The 22,624-nt window shown below is 37.9% G+C and overlaps 1 protein-coding gene across 4 annotated transcripts in view; it reads right to left on the bottom strand.

The window, feature by feature from the left end:
• The window catches only part of RNF121 (ring finger protein 121), a 60,882-nt gene that overhangs the window by 21,054 nt on the left and 17,204 nt on the right, over nucleotides 1-22,624 (bottom strand). The window contains exons 2-3 of one of the 4 annotated variants that reach the window (XM_079104855.1): nucleotides 14,956-14,993; nucleotides 11,521-11,662 (exon numbers count right to left, since the gene is read on the bottom strand). In XM_079104855.1, the coding sequence (XP_078960981.1) occupies nucleotides 11,521-11,662; nucleotides 14,956-14,993 (180 nt within the window). Of the gene's footprint in view, nucleotides 1-8,437; nucleotides 8,574-11,520; nucleotides 11,663-14,955; nucleotides 14,994-22,624 lie in introns of those variants that run through there. The other 3 variants (XM_079104857.1, XM_079104856.1, XM_079104858.1) reach the window with 3 other exon arrangements.

Raw genomic sequence — 22,624 nt, 5'->3', positions numbered from 1 at the left:
GTCTTCCAGCTCCAACATTCAAAGAGAAAATAAAGAACCAAAATCATGTGATGAAACCTAACTGCCCACCCAAGTACAGAATGGGGAAAGAGTGACTTAATAGCAGCTCACATGAAACAGATCTAGTGGTTTCAGTTGTACACGAACTGCAACAGAGTATATGCCAAAAGCGCCACTGCCAAAAAAGCCAAGACAACCTTAGGCTGCTTAAGAAAACATCCAAAATAAAGGAGGCAGCAGATCTACTGTTCTCTGTTTTGTCCAAGCATCCGAGGGGCCCTGGGATCAGGTCTTAGGACTACACTGTACAAAGGAAACTGACAAATAAGCATAGCCATAAAAGGTTGCCAGGATAACAAACACCTGAAAACCAAAGCACATAAGAAACAGTTGAAGGGTCTGAAATATTAGGCCTGGAGACACCTATGGGAAGGCCTGGCTATTGCCCTCAGATATCTGGAAAGCACTACATAACCAGAAAGTTGACATATTCAGTGCAATTTCTATGACCTAGTAAAACCCTACACATTGCTGGAATACTCTACAAGGCAGAAACATAATTAGCAATTTCTTCCAACTGTACCCCTAGCAAATGGTCATCCATATCACCCAAGACAGGCCATTCCATTGTTAATATATGTGCTAGATAATTCTTCCCTGATACTGACCTGAAACATCTGCCTTTGTGTCCCTTCTCCCCCAGGATCCAGAGAAGCACAGAGTAAATTTATTCCCTAAATCTTGGCACTTCTCTTCTAAAACCTAGAACTATGGCTTCTTTCCCAAGTCTCATTGTCAGGCAAGAGTCAATAAAGCAGTCAATTAAAAGCACTTACTGGACACTATGCTAAGGCCTGGGGAATTCAGAAATAAAAAACAAAACCTCCCCAAGATCTTAAGTCTGCTGGGGAGAAACAAATAACTATAATTTAGCAATCTAAGTTCTATAATGGAGTAAGCTCTGGTGGCCAAGACAGTAAAAGAGCAGAAGCACTTCACCCAAAGTGGGGGAATCAAGAAAAGCTTCCTGAAGGAGGTATCCTTTAGTCTCTGTCTTGATAGTCTAGTAGGTCCAGGTGCAAAAGGGAACATAAGTGTTTCAGGATGAAGAAACAAGGTATGCTGGAGAAAGTACAACCAGTCTTTTGGAGAAAGGTGAGAAATAGGCCTAAAGAGGTACACAAGGCTTAGAGGAGGCTGACATATGTCATAGCTGGAAGTTTTTACTATGTCTAAGGATTAAAGTTCTTTTCTTTCTCATAGAAAGTGGATTACAACGCTTTCCCATCTTAGTCAGCAGCCACTAGCAACATCCTAATAACCATTTTAGAGTCTTGGTCTGAGAAAAATCTAGTACTTTTGAGATTTCCAGGTAGGAGATTTTGCCACTCATCCATTCCAGAAGGGAACAGCAGTTCGGGGCAAGGGGGCGGGGGATCTGAAAAGACACTATTTTGGATGGCAGAAGAGATGATGAAAGTTTCTCCTTGGAGATCTTTTAAAAATAGAACAGATACTTTTCCAGGCACAAACTCATCCTTTCCCCTAACATCCCTGAGGGAGCTAAGAATTAAGTAATATTAGACTCTGGATAGATGATGAAAACTAAGCTACAGGGAAGTCAAAAAAGAAGCGTGGCCTGAGTGGCCTGCTTTAGGGTTCCAATCCTTCTGTATCTCAAGCTGCCTCCCTGCCATCCTTTACTACATTTGTGGAGGAACCCTGAAAAGGAGGAGGTAAGATGATGAAGAGTAAAGCATGGTTTGTGAAAGTACATGAGAACCAAGAAAAGGACTTAGGCTAGTCACCAAAGAAGGACACTCAGGCCAGGCATGGTGGCACATCCCTGTAATCCCAGAGGCTTGGGAGGCTGAGGCAGGAGGATCAAGAGTTCAAAGCCAGCCTCAGCAACTCAGCAAGACCCTATCTCTAAATAAAAATATAAAAAAGGGCTGGGGATAAGTGCCCCTGGGTACAATCCCCATACCCGCCCTCCGAAAAAGAAAAAGAAAAGAAAGAAAGATGGGAAGGAAACTCAGGAGAGCTAAAAACAGAACAACCAACAATTTCCTGAAGCTTTTGAGAAATGTTGGTTTTAGGTCCAGTTCTCCAATTTAATAGTCATGTGCTCCCAGCAAATTACTTCAGGATTTTGAATTATGGTTTATCTTATAGATTTTTCCTACAGAGGAAAGTACTTTTAAAAATCATCAACAGATTTGAACTGTGATTTAAGGTGTTATTGTTGTTGCTGGAATGGAGTCTAAAATTTAGATAGAGAAAAACAGTAGGAACTTGTGCTTCAAATAGCAATTAATTTAGACTAATTTTTTTCTTCCGTTAATGTAAAGATTGGACTTAAACTCCTAAGTTACAGAAAGCAGACACAGCTGAGAACTCCTAAGTACACAATCAGTGGGCAGGCATCCCTGCTACAACAGGTCCTAGAGATTAGGACAGTGCTTTTTATCAGGGGTGATTTTGATTCCCAGGGACAGATGGCAATGTCTAGAGATATATTTGGTTGTCACAATTCAGGGAAGGGTGCTACAGAGTATCTAGTGGTGAGAAGCCAGGAGGCTGTTGTACAGCCTATGATGCACAGGACAGTCCTCCTTTCAAAAACAAAGAATTTTTTGTCCAAAATGTCAATAGTCTCCCTGTTGAGAAACCCTCCTCTAGAAGAGTAGACCTAATACTTTCCATTCAGTGGTCAGGGGTACCCCCTAAGAGACTGAGCAGTCAACCTGCACTAGTGAAAAACAAACAAATTTACTCAGTTTGAAAGAAACACAAGCTTGATCAATTAATTCCATCTTTTCTTGGCATGCCATAACAAGCATTTCTTTGAAAGTTCTTATGGCTAATCTCAAATAGTTCATGTCTCTGCTACTCAACAAGAATCCTGGGGTGGGGTTGTGGCTCAGTGATAGAGTGCTTACCTAGCATGCATGAGGCACTGGGTTCAATCTTTAGCACCACATACAAATAAAAATAAACAAATAAAATGAAGGTGTTGCGTCCATCTACAACTAAAAAAAATATTAAAAAAAAAAAAAAGAAAAAGAAAACCCAATCCTACTGCCTTTCTTTTACACAACATTCTCTGGGGATTTGTTTTGATTATATTTTATTCTCATTCCTCATCCCAAGAACATTCTAATGTATTTAATATGCATACTTTTATGTGTGCACATTCATACAAACTGTTTCTTTTTTTAACTTCCTACTTGGCATTGTACTATATGTCTATTCCTTCCTTTTTCCACTCAGCACTATGCTTTTAGGGTTCTAACTAAGTTGCTAGAGGTACACCTAAGGTGTTGCCTTTAACTACAACACAGTTTCATGACATGCATTTACAACATTTTTTTGAGGGGTGGGTACCATGGATTGAACCCAGGGGCACTTTACCACTGAGGCAAACATCCCCAGCCCTTTTTTATACTTTATTTAGAGACAGGGCCTTGCTAAATTGCTGAGGCTGACTTTGAACTCGCCATCCTCCGGCCTCAGCCTCCCAAGCTGCTGGGACTACAGGCATGCACCACTGCAGCCTAGCCTATTTATAACATTTTAACTACTTATTCTCTCAAAAATAGATATCCAGATTGTTTCCAACTCCTGACTGAGAGTTACTGCCACAAGTATGACCGAAATGAAGACCTTCTCAAATGTCCCCTTCAGGATGTATCACAGTGTGTCTGTATATTCTGTTTGACTGAACTAGCCACAATGCCTGCAGCAGTCCTTATATACACAAAAGATTACACAAAGGCTCCTACTGCCCCTGATCCCTACCAACACTAGGCATTATTTGGTTTTTAAATTTTTGACAGTCTAATAGATGCAAAGTAATAACTCATTGCTGTTTTGTTTGTTTTTGTTGTGCTGGGGATCAAACCTCAAGGCCCTGCACATTCTAGGCTAGTGCTGACATTGAGCTACATCCCCAGCCCTTTTTATTTTTTGAGACAGGGTCTCACTAAAATGTCCAGGTTGGCCTTGAACTTGTGATCCTCCTGCTTCAGCCTCCTGAGTAGCAGGGATTACAGAGGTGCCCCACCATGCCTAGCCTCATTGCTGTTTTAATGTTAACATGCAATTCCTAATTATCAATGACTTTGAGCATCTCTTCTATGGCTTAATAGCCTTTTGGATTTTCTTATTTTATGTTGCATCTTTTGTCAGTTTTTCTGTTGGAGTTACTATCTTTCCTTGATTCATAGGAGTTCCTTTGTGTAGTCTAGATATTACTTTGATGCCAGGATTAATTATTACTAATCTCTTCTCCATTAGGTCATAAGTTAACTTTGCCTATGGTATCTTTTATGGAACAAAAATTCTTAATTTTTTTAAAACATAAGATTAGACTTCTGAAGAACTTAATATAATTATAATCCTTAGCATACTAGACATCTTTTCCAGCAAGGTATATTTTCTCAGTTATTGTCCAGAATTCCAAGAAGTTGTAGGAATAGGCAGGCAAAAAGATCCTTTTTATTGTTTGCTATGCTGGGGACTGAACCAATAAGGGCCTCACACAAATAAAGTGTTCTACCATTGAGCTACATCCCTAACTTCAAATCCTTAATTTTAATGTTATTAAATTTATCAAGTCTTTCTTACCTGCCTATATAAGTTTTATTAAATTCATAAGCTTTACTTTTTTTTCCATCCTTGTGTGTGTGTGGTGCTAGGAATTAAACTCAAGGCCTCATGAATGGTAGGCAAGCACTCTACCATTGAACAAATTGAGTCCCAATTTGCTATTTCTATAGGAAATGGTGCCCTCCTTTAGTATTATATATAAAATTTGCTTCTGGATTGGGGCTGTAGCTCAGTGGTACATGTGCAAAGCCCCAGGGTGGATCCCCAGCACCACACACACATAAAAATGTACTTTTACTCAGTTTTATACTATTACCTGTGCATATCAATGAATGTATTTTAATGTTTGAATTCATACATTCACCAGTGACTATTTCTGTTTCAGAAGAGAAAATGAAAAGTACTAAGGGGGATGTTTTTCTTTGTTTTTGAAGCCACTTTTTTTTTTTTTTTTTAATTTGAGGTGCTGGGGATCAAACCCAGGGCCTCCTGTATGCTAGGCTAGCTCTCTACCACTGAGCTATAATCCCCAGCCCTAATTTATCTTAAGCCCCCTGTGTACTCAGTACTAAGTAGGAACCTGGTTTTAATTTTTCTCCTTGTGGTAAGTTTGTTTTTGCAACACAACCTACTTACATAATATCTTCATTGATAGGTGGTTATGCTTTTATTGTATATTGAGTTCCCATTATAGCTGAGCACGGTGGCACATGCCCTGTAATTCCAGTAGCTTGAGAGGTTGAGAAAGGAGGATCACAAGTTCAAAGTCAGCCTCAGCAACTTAGCAAGGCCCTAAGCAACTCAGCAAGACCCTGTTTCTAGGGCTGGGGATATAGCTCAGTCAGTAGAGTGCTTGCTTTGCAAGCACAAGGCCCTGGGTTCAAACCCCAGCACCACCAAAAAAAAAAAAAAAAAAAAAGACCCTGTTTCTAAATAAAATATAAAAAAGGGCTGGGGATGTGGCTCAGTGGATAAGTGCCCCTGGGTTCAAACCCCAGTACCAAAAACGAACAAACAAAAATATAATTCCCATTATACAAGCTATGTCTATAAGATCCTCATTCTGTCCAAAGGTCTATTTGCCTAATTTTTTAAAAACAATATTCTTGTATTTTTATACCTTGATTTATTTATATTTACATGGTGCTGAGGATCGAACTCAGTGCCTCACACATGCCATGCAAGCGCTTCACCACTGAGCCCAGTCCCTCTATTTGCCAATTCTTATAGCATGTATTAATACCTGATAAGGAAGTCTCTGTCTTGGTAGGGTTTTTGTTTGTTTGTTTTGTCTTTCCTTGTCTTATTTTTATAACTTCTGGTAGAGAAGGAAAGGAACTATTCAAATAGTTAATGATTATGCTTATCATTAGTTCCTGCATGGGCCACTTTTGTTTTTAAAAATTATTTCTAATTATAGTTAGAAAAAAAATTTGATCATTTTAACTATCGTTCAGTAGTGTTAAGGATGGTCATATTGTTGTGTAACAGATCTCCAGAGCTTTTCCATCATGCAACATGGAAACATTAAACAATAGCTCCCTATTTTCCCCTCCTCCCACCAGCCCCATTCTTTTTTCTGTTTTTCTCAGTTTGATTACCTTAGATACTTAATATATCACTATCTGTTACTGGCTTATTGCACTTAGCGTAACATCTTCAAGGTTCAGAAATGCTGTAGCATGTGACAAGATTTCTTCCCCTTTTAAGTCAACTATTATTTATGATAAATACTGAAGCAACTAGCCACATAAGAAGTGAAACATCTAAAATTTCTTATATCTAGTTATGTGCTCTTCTCCATCTTATCCTCCAATCTCCCTTTCAAACAATATTAGGAGTATCCTGAATCTTAAGTTTATCATTTCCTTGCTTTTAAAACTATGGTCTTATCAAACATATACATATCTTAAAAACATGCTATTTCGTTTTCATTCAGCTTTCTATAAAAGGTACCAAGTTATAGTCTTCCATGACTTATTTATTTCACTTATTTTTTGGTGCTAGGGATTAAACTCAGGGCCTTATTCATGATAAGCAGACATTCTACCACTGAACTACATCTCCAGATCTTTCACTCAATATTATAGTGGTATGATTCACTTTTACCATTATTCACAGCTGTAGTTAAGTATGTTATTTTATAAGTTTTATATGTTATATGATATTCCACTATATGAAAATAATACATGAACTTATCCATTTATCTACATATGGCTATTGGGTCATTTCCAAATTTTTACTATTTGTAATTTAAACAGTGCTGCTATGAAATTGTTAGTGCATGCTCCTAGGAGGATACATGCAAAATTTTCTCTTGATAAACACATCTAGGAATTAAATTACTAAACTATAGGGAATAGGAATATTAAGCTTTATTACATGATGTTAAACTGTTTTTCAAAGTGGTTTCATCACAAAGGAAACAACATTAACTGATCATAGCCCCAGTGTGGGCCTATAAAGAATAAAAGAATATCTGCTGCCTGAATAAATAAAGAGACATATGAAAAAGTGGGCACAGCACTGGTATCAGATGGAAGGGGTGTGAATTCTGACACTGCTAATCACTGGTTGAGTGAGGCTCAATCTCTTTGTGCCTCTGTTCCTTGATCCACTCAATAATGAAAAATATCTACCTCACAGCAAAATTGCTACTAAATTATAATGCAATCAATAAATACTAGCTGGTGTTATTAATTATGTTTATGAAATTTTATAGTTGGCAATGTCCCAACTATGTTTCTGCTCTGCTTCTCCTCTCTAGAACGCACCCTTAACCTAGAATAGATCTGAGAGTAAGGAGTCTCTAAGAATTGCAAAACTATGGATATTAGCTTTAGATGAACCAGCAAGGAAAGTCAGGAATAGTATGATGTATCTAACCAGAATGGCAAAGAATAATCTACAGCCCACAAGACAGTTCATAAATCTAGTTTTAAAAATTTCAGTACTGCCAGGCATGGTGGCAAATGCCTGTAATCCCAGTGGTTTGAGAGGCTAAGGCAGGAGGATCTCAAGTTCAAAGCCAACCTCAGCAACTCATGAGATCCTGTCTATAAATAAAATATTAAAAGGACTGGATAGTTCAGTGGTTAAGCACCCTTGGGTTCAATCCCCAGTACCAAAAAATAAAAAATAAAAATTGCAGTACTGATCTTATTTTTAAAAAAAATCAAATGACAAACTAGAGAAAAATACCAGCAATATATATGTCAAAAGGCTTGTTCTTAATATACAAGAGTTTTATGTCAACATTTCAGAAAGAAATGGATGTAACCAAAACATACTACCTGGTAACAGCCATAAATAATACTTTACATGTCATAATAAACAATGAATACTTACTTAAATAAAAATTGGAAGAAGCATATAAGGATTATACACTTACTACTTTCCAAAGCAGGAAGTTAATACATAAAATATAAAAGTAAAAATGTATATATCAATGTTACTTTAAAACAGAGAGGTCAGAATTAGAAAATACCTAGAGAAGTAGAAAGTGGTTGTCACAGAAGAACCAGAGACTCATGTGTAATTTTTTTTTAAAGAATTTAACTTTATTTGTTGTTATTTGGTGCCAAGGATGGATCCCGTACTAGGCAAGCACTCTACCACTGAGCTACAACCCCAGCCCTGTGTTCTGCTCTTTCAACTTTCACGATTTTACTAAATTACCAAGGCTGGCCTCAAACTTGTAATCCTCCTACCTCAGTCTCCTGAGTTGCTGGGATTGTAGACATATGCCACCACATCCTGCACTATTTGACTTTTAAAACTATGATAAAGGAATATGCTGAGTGAGTCAAAAAGCATTGGCACCCACCGGGTATGGTAGCACTCCTTTATTTTACACTGCCTCCAAGGAAAAACAGCTCCAACTTCTGATAAGCTTGAAAAAGGATAGGAGATGCCATTGTACACAGGCCTCTTGGGCAATTTTTCTTCTTCCAAAGTTAGTACTTAATTAAAGCAATAAAAATATTCATTGTACACAATAAAAGTTTTAACAAAACCAACATAAATCATTGTAATAACAGCAGCATAAAGCAGGACATTACAGATTTCCTTTTCTTTATTTTCTAAACATACGGGTTTAAGTTTCATAGTACATGATACTCTATAGTGTTAGCATATCCTCTCACCAATGAAGGTCAGCATGTTTACAATGTGTGGTCATTAAATAATGACATGACTATGTATATTCCGTGTACAACAGGACTTGTTAAATAGCAGTCATATTTCCTATTAAGAACTAACTAATCAGTAATTTTCTAACAGTGGTCTGATGAGTCCTATAGAAATTCCAATGGGGAAGCAGAAGAAATAGGGTTACCCAAACCTCATCTCTTAACTGTTTCCACAGTGGGTTTTTCCTTAAGATGCTGTTTAAGGAAAGGATTCCACAGTTTACCAACAAAAACAAAAAACTAATTAACAAAAACCACTGTAGTGCATATATGCATCCTCACTTTCTTCAGTGTAGGCTTTTAAAAATCTTTGCAGATTAGCCAACACTATATAGTTAGGAATTTTTCTAAGTACAAGCATAGAAATGCCAAAAGAATTCACACTGTATACTTGATTTATGAGTTTTCTTAATTTTCCAGACTCAGTTAATGAAATATTGGTAATTCCAATTTTATAGAGTAGGCACAATAACCACACACAAGAAACAAGTATCTTGTCCCAGATGACAGTATGAAGCATGAACAAGCCACACATGAAGCCCCACCTGCAATAATTTAGTATGCAATTGTTTGGTGTATTCTGTACACACCTATTTAATAAGTTTAATTAGTTTATAATGTTGTTCAAGTTCTCTACTACTTTAATGATGGTCCATTTGGCTATTCAATATACTGAGAAGATAATAGCAATTATAAATATATGTGTACCTAACAAAGGAGCCTATGTGAAACAGAATCAAAGGGAGAAAGAGAGTTCTACAATAACAGTTGGAGACTTCAATACCTCATTTTCAATAACGGATAGAACAGAAGCTAGTTCTAAAAGCCTTGATGTCATATGGGTATTCCATACGCTGTGACCTGAAGGTACAGATGTCCCTACATGTAGCACATGCTAACACTTGAGTTAGTTACAGGCCAATGTTGCCGAGAACTTGTACTGGCTCAAAGTCAAAGTTTAGCTTCTCTTCTTCCTATGCTCCAGACTATCTCTTGGTTCCCTTGATGAAAAATCACTTCCAGAGGCAACATACAGCACAGGTGAAAATTTGAAATATGAAACAGAAGGCCTGTCCTCAAATTCTAGCTCTAGCTATTCATATTCCTTTCATACCCTAACTCTCAGGGACTCAGTGTCCTCATTTAATATCATACTAACCCTTATGGGCTGTTAGATGAATTAAATAAGACAGAATAGCAGTTCCCACCCTCTGAGCTATAGATCCTTGGGAATCTCTGGCCATACTACAAGAGGTTTGAAAAGCATATGCTAAAAGGAAAAGAATCATTTAGGAATTAAGACTAAAAGTCCTAATTAAAATCATCAGGTTCAAATAACAGTTTTATCACATCAGCAGAATTTTCAGCCTTTCTGTCTCAGTTCCTCACCTGTAATTGGAGAAAACAGTACCTATCTTATCAGACTGTAGAGAGGTTTAATTGAGTCTATTACATGTAAAGCACTTAAAACATTAAGAACTCAAAAAAATGTTAGCTATTGTTACTCTAACATGTGCTTCTGTATTCCTTCAAGGTATAAAAATTATGTGGCTGTCTGCTACATTTTTATGTGAAAAAGTGTTGTTATACTTGAAAAGGTCAAAACTTCTAAGAAAATAGTTGTAAAAGAATCCAGCATACTACCTGCCATGCAGAGTAACTGAGTCTGTGATTTCAATCTTTCTAAATTTATTGAGGCTTATTTCTGTTCTAACATATATTCTATCCTGGAGCAGGTCTCATGCACACTTGGGAAGAATACATTTTATGCAATTGTTTGGTGTATTCTGTACACACCTATTTAATAAGTTTAATTAGTTTATAATGTTGTTCAAGTTCTCTACTACTTTAATGATGGTCCATTTGGCTGTTCTATCCATTATTGAAAATGAGGTATTGAAGCCTCCAACTGTTAGTGTAGAACTCTCTTTCTCCCTTTGATTCTGTTTCACATAGGCTCCTTTGTTAGGTACACATATATTTATAATTGCTATTATCTTCTCACTGTATAGAACTTTTATCAATATATACTGTTCTTTGTCTCTTGCAGTTTTTTTTTTTTCTTAAAGTCTACTTCCTCTGATTTAATATAGCAACCCCACCTTTCTTTTGGTCATCATTTGCATGGAATATATTTTTTCCATTCTTTCACTTTCAGTTCCTTTCTCTTCATATCTGAGGCAAATCTCCTATGCTCAGCATATCAATGGATCATGTTTATTTTTAATCACTGATAAGGAAGTATTTGTTCCACTTAGCTATTTTTCTCTGTATGTCTTAAATATATTTTTCCTCATGTTTTCCATTGCTGAATTTTTGTTTTTGCTTTTTATTTTTTGGCATACAGATTAATGGGACCTACAATCTACTTGTAAGATTAATCAGAGCCTTGGTTTCCAAGGCAAGTGACCTTCCCTCCTTCCAACTGAATACTTCTAAAGAATACCTCCTTCATGAATCTGTCCCATAATGTTTAAAAGGAAGCACCTACCTTTTCTAGCAGTGAAAGTAGTCTCTGTTCTTTGTTTTCATATACTGAATCACTTGCCCTTTAGAGAGACACACACACATGCACACATGCATCCACCCCATAAATTATCTACCATTCCATTATAAAGTTCACTGTTACTGTTTTTCTCTGCCTGAGTTAGGCTGGGCTGTGGGACTTAGGAAGGGTCTATTGATGTCTGATAAAGAAGTGAGAGGCAAAGTGGCTTACATTGTAGGAGCGGGGGTGTCTCTGTTTCCACTGTACCAGGAGTAGCTGGGCCACCACCAAGGTAGCGATGAGGATGAGGACCATTTCAGCGTGCATGGCTTCGTGGCCACGATGCTTGGCATGCATGCGTGCGTGCTCAACCCTGAAAGCCAAACATATGGGGTGATCCAAGTCAGGGATTGTGTGGTGGTAAAGAAGCAGTGTCTCCTAGGAATATTCTAGCAGTCCATAGAGTTCAGAACACACTCCGTGACTTGCAAGTGAAGGATACCATGCAAATTAGGGGCTAAAAGGACAAACACCCTAGATGACAGATATTAGGGTATAGAATAGAAGTTCTAGGGGACCCCACAACAAAGCTCAGCTATTGAAATTAGAGGTGGGTAGTCTGTTGCCTGCTTCTCAAAGCAGAAACAAATGACAACTTTCTTATAGTAGGAAGGAGATCTCAGGAAAAGCCTGTCACTGCCCATTTTAGTTCTATTCAAACCTGTCAATGGAAGAAAAAAGTAATCCAGAGTTTATAGCCATAAAGCCTCAGACTCTTAGTTAATGATATTTATGACACCAATAAAGGGGTAACATTGCGAACGTGTGCTGATTCCAGGGTCTTGCCTTATTCATCCAACCTTTTTTGCCAGGGCCAGAGCTCTTAAGACTAGTTAAAAGCTAAAAAATCTGGACTGCTTTAACTTTATAGTCATCCAACAGTGACATCCTCATAAGCATCCATATTTTGCAGCTTCCTCAAGAGCTCAAGGAATTTCACTAATTAAGACAGTATAGTTGGAAACTTTTTATTAATCTAAGTTTGGCATTCTTTAGTTTTGAGGACTAGTAGCAAATCATTCCCTTGGTCAATACTAGCAAAAACTTCCTCTAAAAATAGTTACTCCTACCACTCTGGGTCAGAAAAAGTCAAGGGAATTAGAGAGAGAATGGAATCCAAATGTAGCTTGCAGTCAGGAGATTTTGTATAAATTTCCTTTATACCAAGATATTAAGGGAGAAAGGGAAAGGACAATGTAAATGATGTCTTCATGGACTTACCAAGGGCAGTGAAAGACTAACAGGAAGAAGAACCCAGTGGGAAAAATTATGGGTAGATGAATGATACAGCAAATACAGCAAAAAGTTAACTTTTTTAGGTGGTGGTCAGAAGGGTATTCATCATGTAGTTCTTTCAAAATTTTATGTTTAAAATGTTAGTGGAGCGCTGGGGTTGTAGCTCAGTGGTGGAGTGACTGCCTTGCACACATGAGGCACTGGGTTTGATCCTCAGCACCACATAAAAATAAAGTTATTGTATCCATCTATAACTAAAAATGGTTTTTAAAAAAACGTGGTGGACAGAGTAGGCAGTCAAATGTCAATCAGCCAGCCCCAGCACCTAAGGGTTCATCTAACATGATTCTATCCTGGATAGAAGAACCTAAAAGAAAAAGAATAGGACTGGGAGTCAGAAACTTAGGTTCAGACTCACCTATGTGGCCTTGGCCAAGAAACCTTACATCTCTCCATCACAATTTCTTCATCTGTCAAAAGGAATCCATATCTTTTCTGCCTGCCTCACAGAGCTGTTGTGAGGCTAGGCTAAGCTAAGAGGGTAGAAAATACTTAAAACAAAACAAAAAAAAAAGCCTAAATGCTGTGGGGAGTTATAAAGATAGCAAGAGACAAGTTTCTTGTTCTCAGACAAAACACAAATAAATGGATGTATATAACATGAAATCAAAAAAGGATATATAAAAGATCAGAGAAGTCATGCACAATGCAAAAATCATTTTTGCAAACTTTGGTGGATACTTCCACTGGCTAAGAACATATGCCTTTTAATGTATTCTAGAACTAGCAGGGTCTGGCACATTGTAGATATTCGTATTTGTTCATTAATGAATAAAATTCCAGTACTTTATGGACAGAAAGCTTATTACTTCTCAATATACCTTGATTATTAAAAATGCTTCTAAAAATAAGACAAAACATCTACCTTCCTACAGCTTCAACCCATTGGACCTAATATTATACTCTAAAAAACAAAGAATATATCTACTCCTCTTTTCCAACAACAACCCTTTAAAGATTTATCAAGCTCTCGTTAAAATAACAACAAAAAACCTCCTGTGGGCTGGGGACATAGCTCAGTAGGTCCAGTGCTTGCCTCTAATGCAAAAAGCCCTGGGTTCAATTCCCAGCACAACAACAAAAACAAACAAACAAAACAAAAACAAAACAAAAAAAAAACCACCTCTCCTGTTATTATCTCAATTTTCCTGTGCCCTTTTAGGGCTAACAGTTCTAGATCTTTCAGCCACTGTTCATGTAACATGACGTGAAGACAATCAATTCTGTTTGCCTTCCTCTAGACATGATCCAGTTAAAGATCTTCATAATAAGCACTGCTTAGAACAAAACATTTGTGTCCTGCAAAGCCGAGCACAGTGGCATTCTCACGTTCCTTAAGGAAGATAGCACATTTCTGTGAACATCTTCCAAACTATTAAAAATATTTTGGTACCTATGATACAAAATTGGTGCATATTGAGCCTGAAGTCACCTAAACTCATGCTGGGTTTGTCATAAGTTGGTATTGTTGCCATTCTATATTTTTATAATCAATAATTTTAATCTAAACTAAGGGATTTTTTTTCTATTATATATATATATATATATATATATATTTTTTTTTTTTTTTTTTTTTTGTGGTGCTGGGGATCGAACCCAGGGCCTTGTGCTTGCAAGGCAAGCACTCTACCAACTGAGCTATATCCCCAGCCCTCACTATTACATTTTACTTGGTTGATTTCAGCTCACTGGTCAGCAACCCTGTGAAATCTGTGGGGTAAGCACTCTGAAACTCCTTCACTGATAAGAAATCATAAAAATAAAAATTTTTTTGAATCATTCTGGTTCCAATGCAACTTAGTAGAAGAGCTGAAGTCAGAGGACACAACTCCCATTTTCTCAACCAGAGCTCTCTATCGGGTATCATGGATAATCATGATGATGTTAATGATGATAATCATCTTCAAAGCAAGTAACACTTACTGGAAGCTCACCAAATACCAGGTACTATTCTAAGAATTATTACGTATATTAATTCTCACAACTCCATATAGGATAATACTGTTAGGATCCTCATTGTACAAATGGGACAAACTTAGGCATTGAGAAATTAAGCAACTTGTCCAAGATCACATAGTGGAACTGGTATTCAAACCCAGATAGAGGGTTTGGTGCAATTACCCACTTACACCCTAGGACTGAGGGAGGTACCTAGGAGTGATCCAAATACTTAGAAAGATCCCCCAAGACCTGTCCTGCCAGTCTTGAGCCACTACCTCCCACAGATGGAAAAAGGATGGTCATTATACAACTCCATTAGCTGGTTTAACTTTTAGTTCCCAACTTGTAAGGCCCACATGTGACACTTACCTCCACTGCTCCTCTGGGGAGAGGTCTGACATATCAACCTGCAGAAAGACACCACCAGAAAAACCCATTACTGTCTTAGTACTACTGCCTAACACAAGGTGCTCATGCGTTCATCAATGCCTTCAAGGAATTAAGGAAAATTTCATGCCTTACAATCTCTATGAAGCCTTTCCCAAAACTATTTCACACTGATTTCTCTCTTTTCTAACCACATAGTTTGCCTTACATTTATGACTGAAGGTGTGTTGCACACACACACATTCTGTACTATGCAATGGACGCTGAAGACTGAAAGAATCCTAACTCCCAACACACAGCCTAGTGAGGAAGACATATATAAATAGAAAATCTCTTTATTATATGAGAAAGACTAGCTATAGAAGAATGAAGAAGTGGCTTTTAACCCAATCTAGGGCATTATAGATTAGGGAAGTCTTCTTAGAAGACGTGAAATATCTAGATAAAGAAATGAGGGAAATATATTGCAGGCAAAGAAATAACATGGACACGAAAGAATTAAGTTGTATAGTATACAAACAGTTCAGTATGACTAGGGAAAAAATATGAGTCAGGCTTGGTGGGAGATGAAGTTAGATAAAATATTCTGTCACATAATGTCATATGGCTCTAATGCCCCCCTGGTAGCAAGCAGAACATCAGACCATGGCAAAATGAGCTCTAGTCCCTGCCCTACTATTAACTATTAGTGGTATGGCCTTCCAAGTCCCAAGATCAGGTTGTCTCTGGGGTCTTGTCTTTTGACAGCAAGTTTTCTCAAACTTCTCACTACTGATATTTCACAGTGGTTAACTCTTTGTTTGAGAAGGGGTCCTGTACATTACCAGTTCCATAACCCCGGTGCAATAAGCAGAAACGTCTATAGACAAAAACTGTCCCCGTCAAAAACCATGGCCCTAGCCTGGCATGGTGGCACACATTTGTAATCCTAGTGGCTCAGGAGGCTAAGACAGGAGAATCGCAAGTTCAAAGCCAGTCTCAGCAACTCAGCTAGGCACTAAGCAACTTAGTGAGACCCTGTCTCAAAATATAAAATAAAAATGGCTGGGGATATGGCTCAGTGGTTTAGCATCCCTGAGTTCAATCTCCAGTACCCTCACCCCCCCAAAAAAAACCCATAAAAACAAAACAAAGGGATACGAATAGGAAAAGAGGAACTTAAGCTGTCATTATTTGCTGATGACATGATTCTATATTTAGAGGATCCAAAAACCTCCTCCAGAAAACTTCTAGAGCTCATCAATGAATTCAGCAAAATAGCATAAAATCAACACGCATAAATCTAAAGCACTTTTATACGTAAGCGATGAAACATCTGAAAGGGAAATGAGGAAAACAATTCCATTTGCAATAGCTTCAAAAAAATTAAAATACTTGGGAATCAATCTAACCAAAGAGGTAAAAGATCTCTACAATGAAAACTACAAAACATTGAAGAAAGAAATTGAGGAAGACCTTAGAAGATGGAAAGATCTCCCATGTTCTTGGATAGGCAGAATTAATATTGTCAAAATGGCCATACTACCAAAAGTGCTATACAGATTCAACGCAAGTCCAATTAAAATCCCAATGACGTACCTTACAGAAATAGAGCAAGCAATCATGAAATTCATCTGGAAGAATAAGAAACCCAGAATAGCTAAAGCAATCCTTAGTAGGAAGAATGAAACCCGGTATCGTAATACCAGAACTTCAACTATACTACAAAGCAATAGTAACAAAAATGGCATGGTATTGGCACCAAAATAGACAGGTAGATCAATGGTACAGAATACAGGACACGCACACAAACCCAAATAAATACAATTTTCTCATACTAGACAAAGGTGCCAAAAATATGCAATGGAGAAAAGATAGCCTCTTCAACAAATGGTGCTGGGAAAACTGGAAATCCATATGCAACAGAATGAAACTAAACCCCTTTCTCTCACCCTGCACAAAAATCAACTCACAATGGATCAAGGACCTCGGATTCAGACCAGAGACCCTGCATCTTATGGAAGAAAAAGTAGGTCCAAATCTTCAACTTGTTGGCTTAGGATCAGACTTCCTTAACAGGACTCCCATGGCACAAGAAATAAAAGCAAGAATCAATAACTGGGATAGATTCAAACTAAATAGCTTTCTCTCAGCAAAGGAAACTATCAGCAATGGGAAGAGAGAGCCTGCAGAGTGGGAGAAAATCTTTGCCACTCATGCTTCAGATAGAGCACTAATTTCCAGAATATATAAAGAACTCAAACAACTCTACACCAAGAATACAAATAACCCAATCAACAAATGGGCTAAGGATATGAACAGACACTTCACAGAAGATCTACAAGCAATCAACAAACATGAAAAAATGTTCACCTTCTTTAGTAATAAGAGAAATGCAAATCAAAACTACACTAAGATTCCATCTCACCCCAATTAGAATGGTGATTATCAAGAATACAAGCAACAATAGGTGTTGGAGAGGATGTGGGGAAAAAGGTACACTCATACATTGCTGGTGGGGCTGCAAATTAGTGCAGTCACTCTGGAGAGCAGTATGGAGGAGATTCCTTAGAAAACTTGGAATGGACCTACCATTTGACCCAGCTATCCCACTCCTCCGCCTATACCCAAAGGACTTAAAAATCAGTATACTACAGAGATACAGCCACATCAATGTTCACAGCTGCTCAATTCACAATAGCCAGATTGTGGAACCGACCTAGATGTCCTTCAATTGATGAATGGATAAGAAAACTGTGGTATATATATACAATGGAATATTACTCAGCTATAAAGAATAATAAAATTATGGCATTTGCAGGCAAATGGATGAAATTGGAGAATATCATGCTAAGTGAGATAAGCCAATCTCGAAAAACCAAAGGACGAATGATCTTGCTGATAAGTGGATGATGACACATAATGGGGGGTAGGAGGGGGAAAAAAATGGAGGAAGGAGGGACTGTATAGAGGGAAAAGAGGGGTGGGAGGGAAGGAAAAAATAACAGAATGAATCAAACATCATTACCCTATGTAAATGTATGATTACGCAAATGGTATGCTGTTACTCCATGTACAAACAGAAACAACATGTATCCCATTTGTTTACAAAAAAAAAAAAAAAAATCCATGGCACTAGTTTTGAGTTCAGGGCTCAAGTTTTCTACTTCTTTGTAGCTATACGAAAGCATAACCATGCTTCAGTACTTAAGTCACTCAATACATTAGTATACTGAATTGAGCTGAAGACATTCCTTGATGTAGAGAAGACAGATAAGGACTTATAAACAAACAAATCAATCAACAATTATTCCTTCAGAACTTAGGATACTCTGGACCCAGTTTCCCACTGTTCCAGTAACTTCAGGGACAGTGGCACATACCTGTATTCCAGCAGCTCCAGAGGCTGAAGCAGGATTGCAAGTTAAAGTCAGTCTCAGCAATTTAATAAAGTCCTAAGCAACTCACTGAGATCCTGTCTCTAAATAAAATATAAAAAAGGGCTGGGAATATGACTCAGTGGTGAAGTGCCTTTATTCAATCTCTGGTCCAAAAACTTTAAAAAAAAAAAAAAAAGAATATTTGATAAAATAGAACTCCATCTACTACCAAGTCAAGTCAGCACATTTACCAGCCTTCCTTTAAGTGTGTGTACTAGGAATGCCTATCACTATTTCAGGAATGTTTTCTGGCTTCCTCATGTCCCAGCTAAGGAAAAGTAAATAAATAAATAATCCAAAGGTTTTCCTGAACCAATCTATGAAGTCAACTACCCTCCTTCTTTTCCCTACTTCACATATTACCTCACAGAATTGAGTCAAGGTACCAAGTACCAAATACCTTGACTCAGGCCTTCATCTAGAAAGACAGAGGTCAAATACTATGAGAAGGGACAAGTGGATACAAAATATGGAAAAGCACTCCTGAGAGGTACCTATAAACAATTAAAGATAATACTTTGAAAAAAAAAAATCATTGCACAAGTTTCATCCTCTTATCAAAATTTGTCTTCTTTTCCTACCTGGACCTGGACCTTGCCAAATCTGCCTATTCATTGTCCCTAAATAAATGAGACTCATATACCATCTCTGGGCCTTTGTATATTCCTCCTTCTGTTTGGAATGCCTTTCTGCTACATTTTTTTCCTATTCAAATCTAAGTTATCCTTTGAGAACCCAGTTTAAATTTCACCTTTCCTAAAAAAAGCCTTGATTCTGTAGCATAGTGAATTCAGTCCTGTTTTTTTCCAGCAAGGATTTTTCTCTTTTTCACTCAAAGCGTAGCCCATGTACTACCAGTATCAGCATCATCTGAGTGCTTGTCAAAAGTGCACAATCTCAGGCACCACTCTAAACTTACAAAATCAGAAGCTACCTTTTAATAAGATCTTCAGGTGATTATTATGCACTAATAATCACATTAGTGCATTAAAGAAGCGCTGTTCTCTAATACACTTTCATATTCTTATGTTATCTTAGACATGCTTTCCACATGACCCAACTGCTTCTTAAGTCTAGGACCAATTTGGGGTAAGCAAGGAATCTAGGGTTCATAATTTAAGGCGGCTTTCACTCCAGTCACCACCACTAAACTTCATGACCTTGAGTGACTGCTTCAAATTTGTACCCAGCACCTTGATTGCCTCACCTTGGCCCTGGCCCTGCTTTTGTCTATCTTGCACCCATCCTATAAATCTGGAAGCTGCCTCAGAGTCAAGATACATTTTACACTGTGTTTGTGTCTACCAAGGAGAATAGCACACAGTTAAGCATAAATTAAGCATTCAATGAATACCTGGTAGAACTGAATGGAATTCTTTTCAATAAAGTATGCAAGTATGCGAATAAATCAATATACCACCTGGAGATGCTTTAATTGGTGAGTAAACAAACACTTAAAAATAACTAATTAGGGCTGGATATAGCTCATTTGGTAGAGTGCTTGCCTGACATGCATAAGGCCCTGGATTCAATCCCCAGCACCACACACACACACAACTAATTAGCTGGCCAACGCAGCACACACCTATAATTCCAGTGACTCAGGAGGTTGAGGCAGGAGAAAGCAATTTCAAAGCCAGCCTTAGCAACTTAGCAAGACCCTGTCTCAAAATTAAAAAATAAATAAGGGTGGGCTGAGGAATAGCTAAGTGGTAAGGCCCTTCCCTAGCATGCACAAGGCCCTGGGTTCAACTCCCAACAGAGCAAATAAATAAATGGGGCTGGGGATGTAGCTCAGTAGTACAGTACCTTGGATTCCATTACCAATATGAGGGTGGAAGGTAGTAACCAATAAGCCTCTGACAGAGGAGTATTCATCCAACATTAGAACATTCAGAAAAATCATGTTAAAAACTATGTGACAGCTGGTGCCACACACCTGTAATCCCAGCAGCTCAGGAGGCTGAGGCAGGAGGATCATGAATTCAAAGCCAGCCTCAGCAAAAGCAAGGTGCTAAGCAACTTAGTGAGACCCTGTCTCTAAATAAAATACAAAATAGGGCTGGGGATGTGGCTCAGTGATCAAGTGCCCCTGAGTTCAAACCCCCGTACCAAAAAACCAAACCAAAACAAAAAACTACACAACAAAAACAAGCATGTGTTCAAATAAGGAAGACACTGAAGGCAAAACTAGAAGATCCAGAAAACTGGCCAGGCATGGAGGTACCTCTCTGTCAAAGAGTGGACTTAGTATGTTACTGTCTATGCCTCAGTTTCTCTACCTGGAAAACAGACTAAGACTTCTGACTTCATCACAGGGCTGGGAGGAAAATACATTCAAGGTGATCAAGTGATTTCACTGCCTTTCCTTCTGGAACAGTGGGCATTCTTTATAAACTACTAGAAGAGGCCAGGGAACTGAATATTGATAAAGCACAGAAGAGTAACACTTGGTACTTAAAAGGATCTTTCGCACTTCATGAAGTAGTATAAATGTTAAAGAGTAATATAAGATCTGGCTTTAATATTTGCCTTCAGAATAAAAAGGTTTTAAATTACATCCAAACCAGTCTTCTGGCTCAAGTGGAAAAACAAGGAAAGCAGTAAACTATAGCTATAATTAACCTGTACCATCTGGAAAGACATCTTTATTTTCTCCCTCATTAAGGAGTTTATTCATCTGGGGCCAAGCACTAAACTCAGTCTGAAGGTATCTTGTCTAAAACTCAGGTAGCTAATTGAGTAGGTTCCCAGGTCAAGGGTACTGATTGATAGGCCCATAACCAACTCTAAGACCTAAACATAGAATGTTTTATGGCTAGTCAATCACTTCTCTCCTAGGCTCTCACAAGGTCCCTAGTCATATCAATCTACATAAGCCCAGATTTGAAAGAGGTTAAACCAAAAATTCCAGGCAGAGGGCAAGAGAAAGTTTTGCAAAGATGAAAAATGCTCAAAAGTTGTCAGCTATCTCTTCTCAGGTACAGAAGATTAAGGACCTACCACTGTATCCCCACAATTTTAGTCTTCCTGTCTCCTACAAAAATAAAATACTCTATGATCTCCGCATCTTTTTTTCAAAATATTTTTAGTTGTAGACAGACACAATACCTTTTATTTATTTATTTTTTATGTGGTGCTGAGAATCAAACCCAGTATCTCATGCATAGGAGGCAAGCACTCTACCACTGAGCCACAACCCCAACCCTGATCTCTGTACCTTTACATGGGTTGGTTACTTTGTTCCTTAAGCCCCATTCTGCCTTCCTGCAAAACTTTGATCTAATCCTCCTGGCTTCTGGAAGGTTCTTTGATTCCATTCATTTAAGACACAACATCCTCTACTACCTTGCTATCTGTGGTCCCCAGCCAACAGCAATAACACCCTGGGAGCCACTATGAAATAAAGAATCTCAGACTCCATCCAAGAACCCCTGAGACAAAATCTTTATTTTAATAAGATAGTGAAGTAATTCATAAGTATGTTAAAAGTTTAAGAAGTATTACTACTACATCCCAGCACTTATATTCATAAATTGCATCTATAGCCTTTTGCATCTCTACACCTGATTTTTAAATTTTTTTTTTTTTTTTTTTTTTTTTTTTTTTTTTTTTTTTTGAGACAGGGTCTCAATAAGTTGCTTAGGGCCTTGCTAAGCTGCTGAAGATGGCTTTAAACTTGTGATCCTCCTGCCTCAGCCTTCTGAACTGCTGGGATTAAAGATGTGTGCCACTACACCCAGCCTGATTTGTTTTTTTAATAACAATTTTATTGAGATCTAATTCACATACCATAAAAATCACCCATTTAAAGTATACTAGGTTTTTTTAGTATATTCACAAAATTATGCCACAATTACCCCCAAAAAGAAACCACATACCAGTTAGAGGTCACTCTCCATTCTCCCCACAACCCCCAGCCCTAGGTAACCACTAACTTACTTGCTGTTTCTATATATTTGTTTATCATAGGCAATTTGTATACATGGGCTCATACAATATCTGGTATTTTGTGGTTGGCTTCTCTCATCTGGCATGATTTTTTTGGGGGGTGGGGGTGGTACTAGGGATTGAACTCAAGGGGACTTAACCACTGAGCCACATCCCCAGTCCTATTTTGTATTTTATTTAGAGACAGGTCTTACCGAGTTGCATGGCACTTCGCTTTTGCTGAAGCTGGCTTTGAACTCAAGATCCTCTTGCCTCAGCCTCCCGAGTCGCTGGGAGTATAG

This window comes from Sciurus vulgaris, assembly GCF_902686455.1.
Source record: "Sciurus vulgaris genome assembly, chromosome: 11".
In the NCBI taxonomy this organism is placed as follows: domain Eukaryota; kingdom Metazoa; phylum Chordata; class Mammalia; order Rodentia; family Sciuridae; genus Sciurus; species Sciurus vulgaris.
The sequence above is the reverse complement of the archived record's forward strand: the minus strand, read 5'-3'. Positions and strand labels throughout refer to the sequence as shown.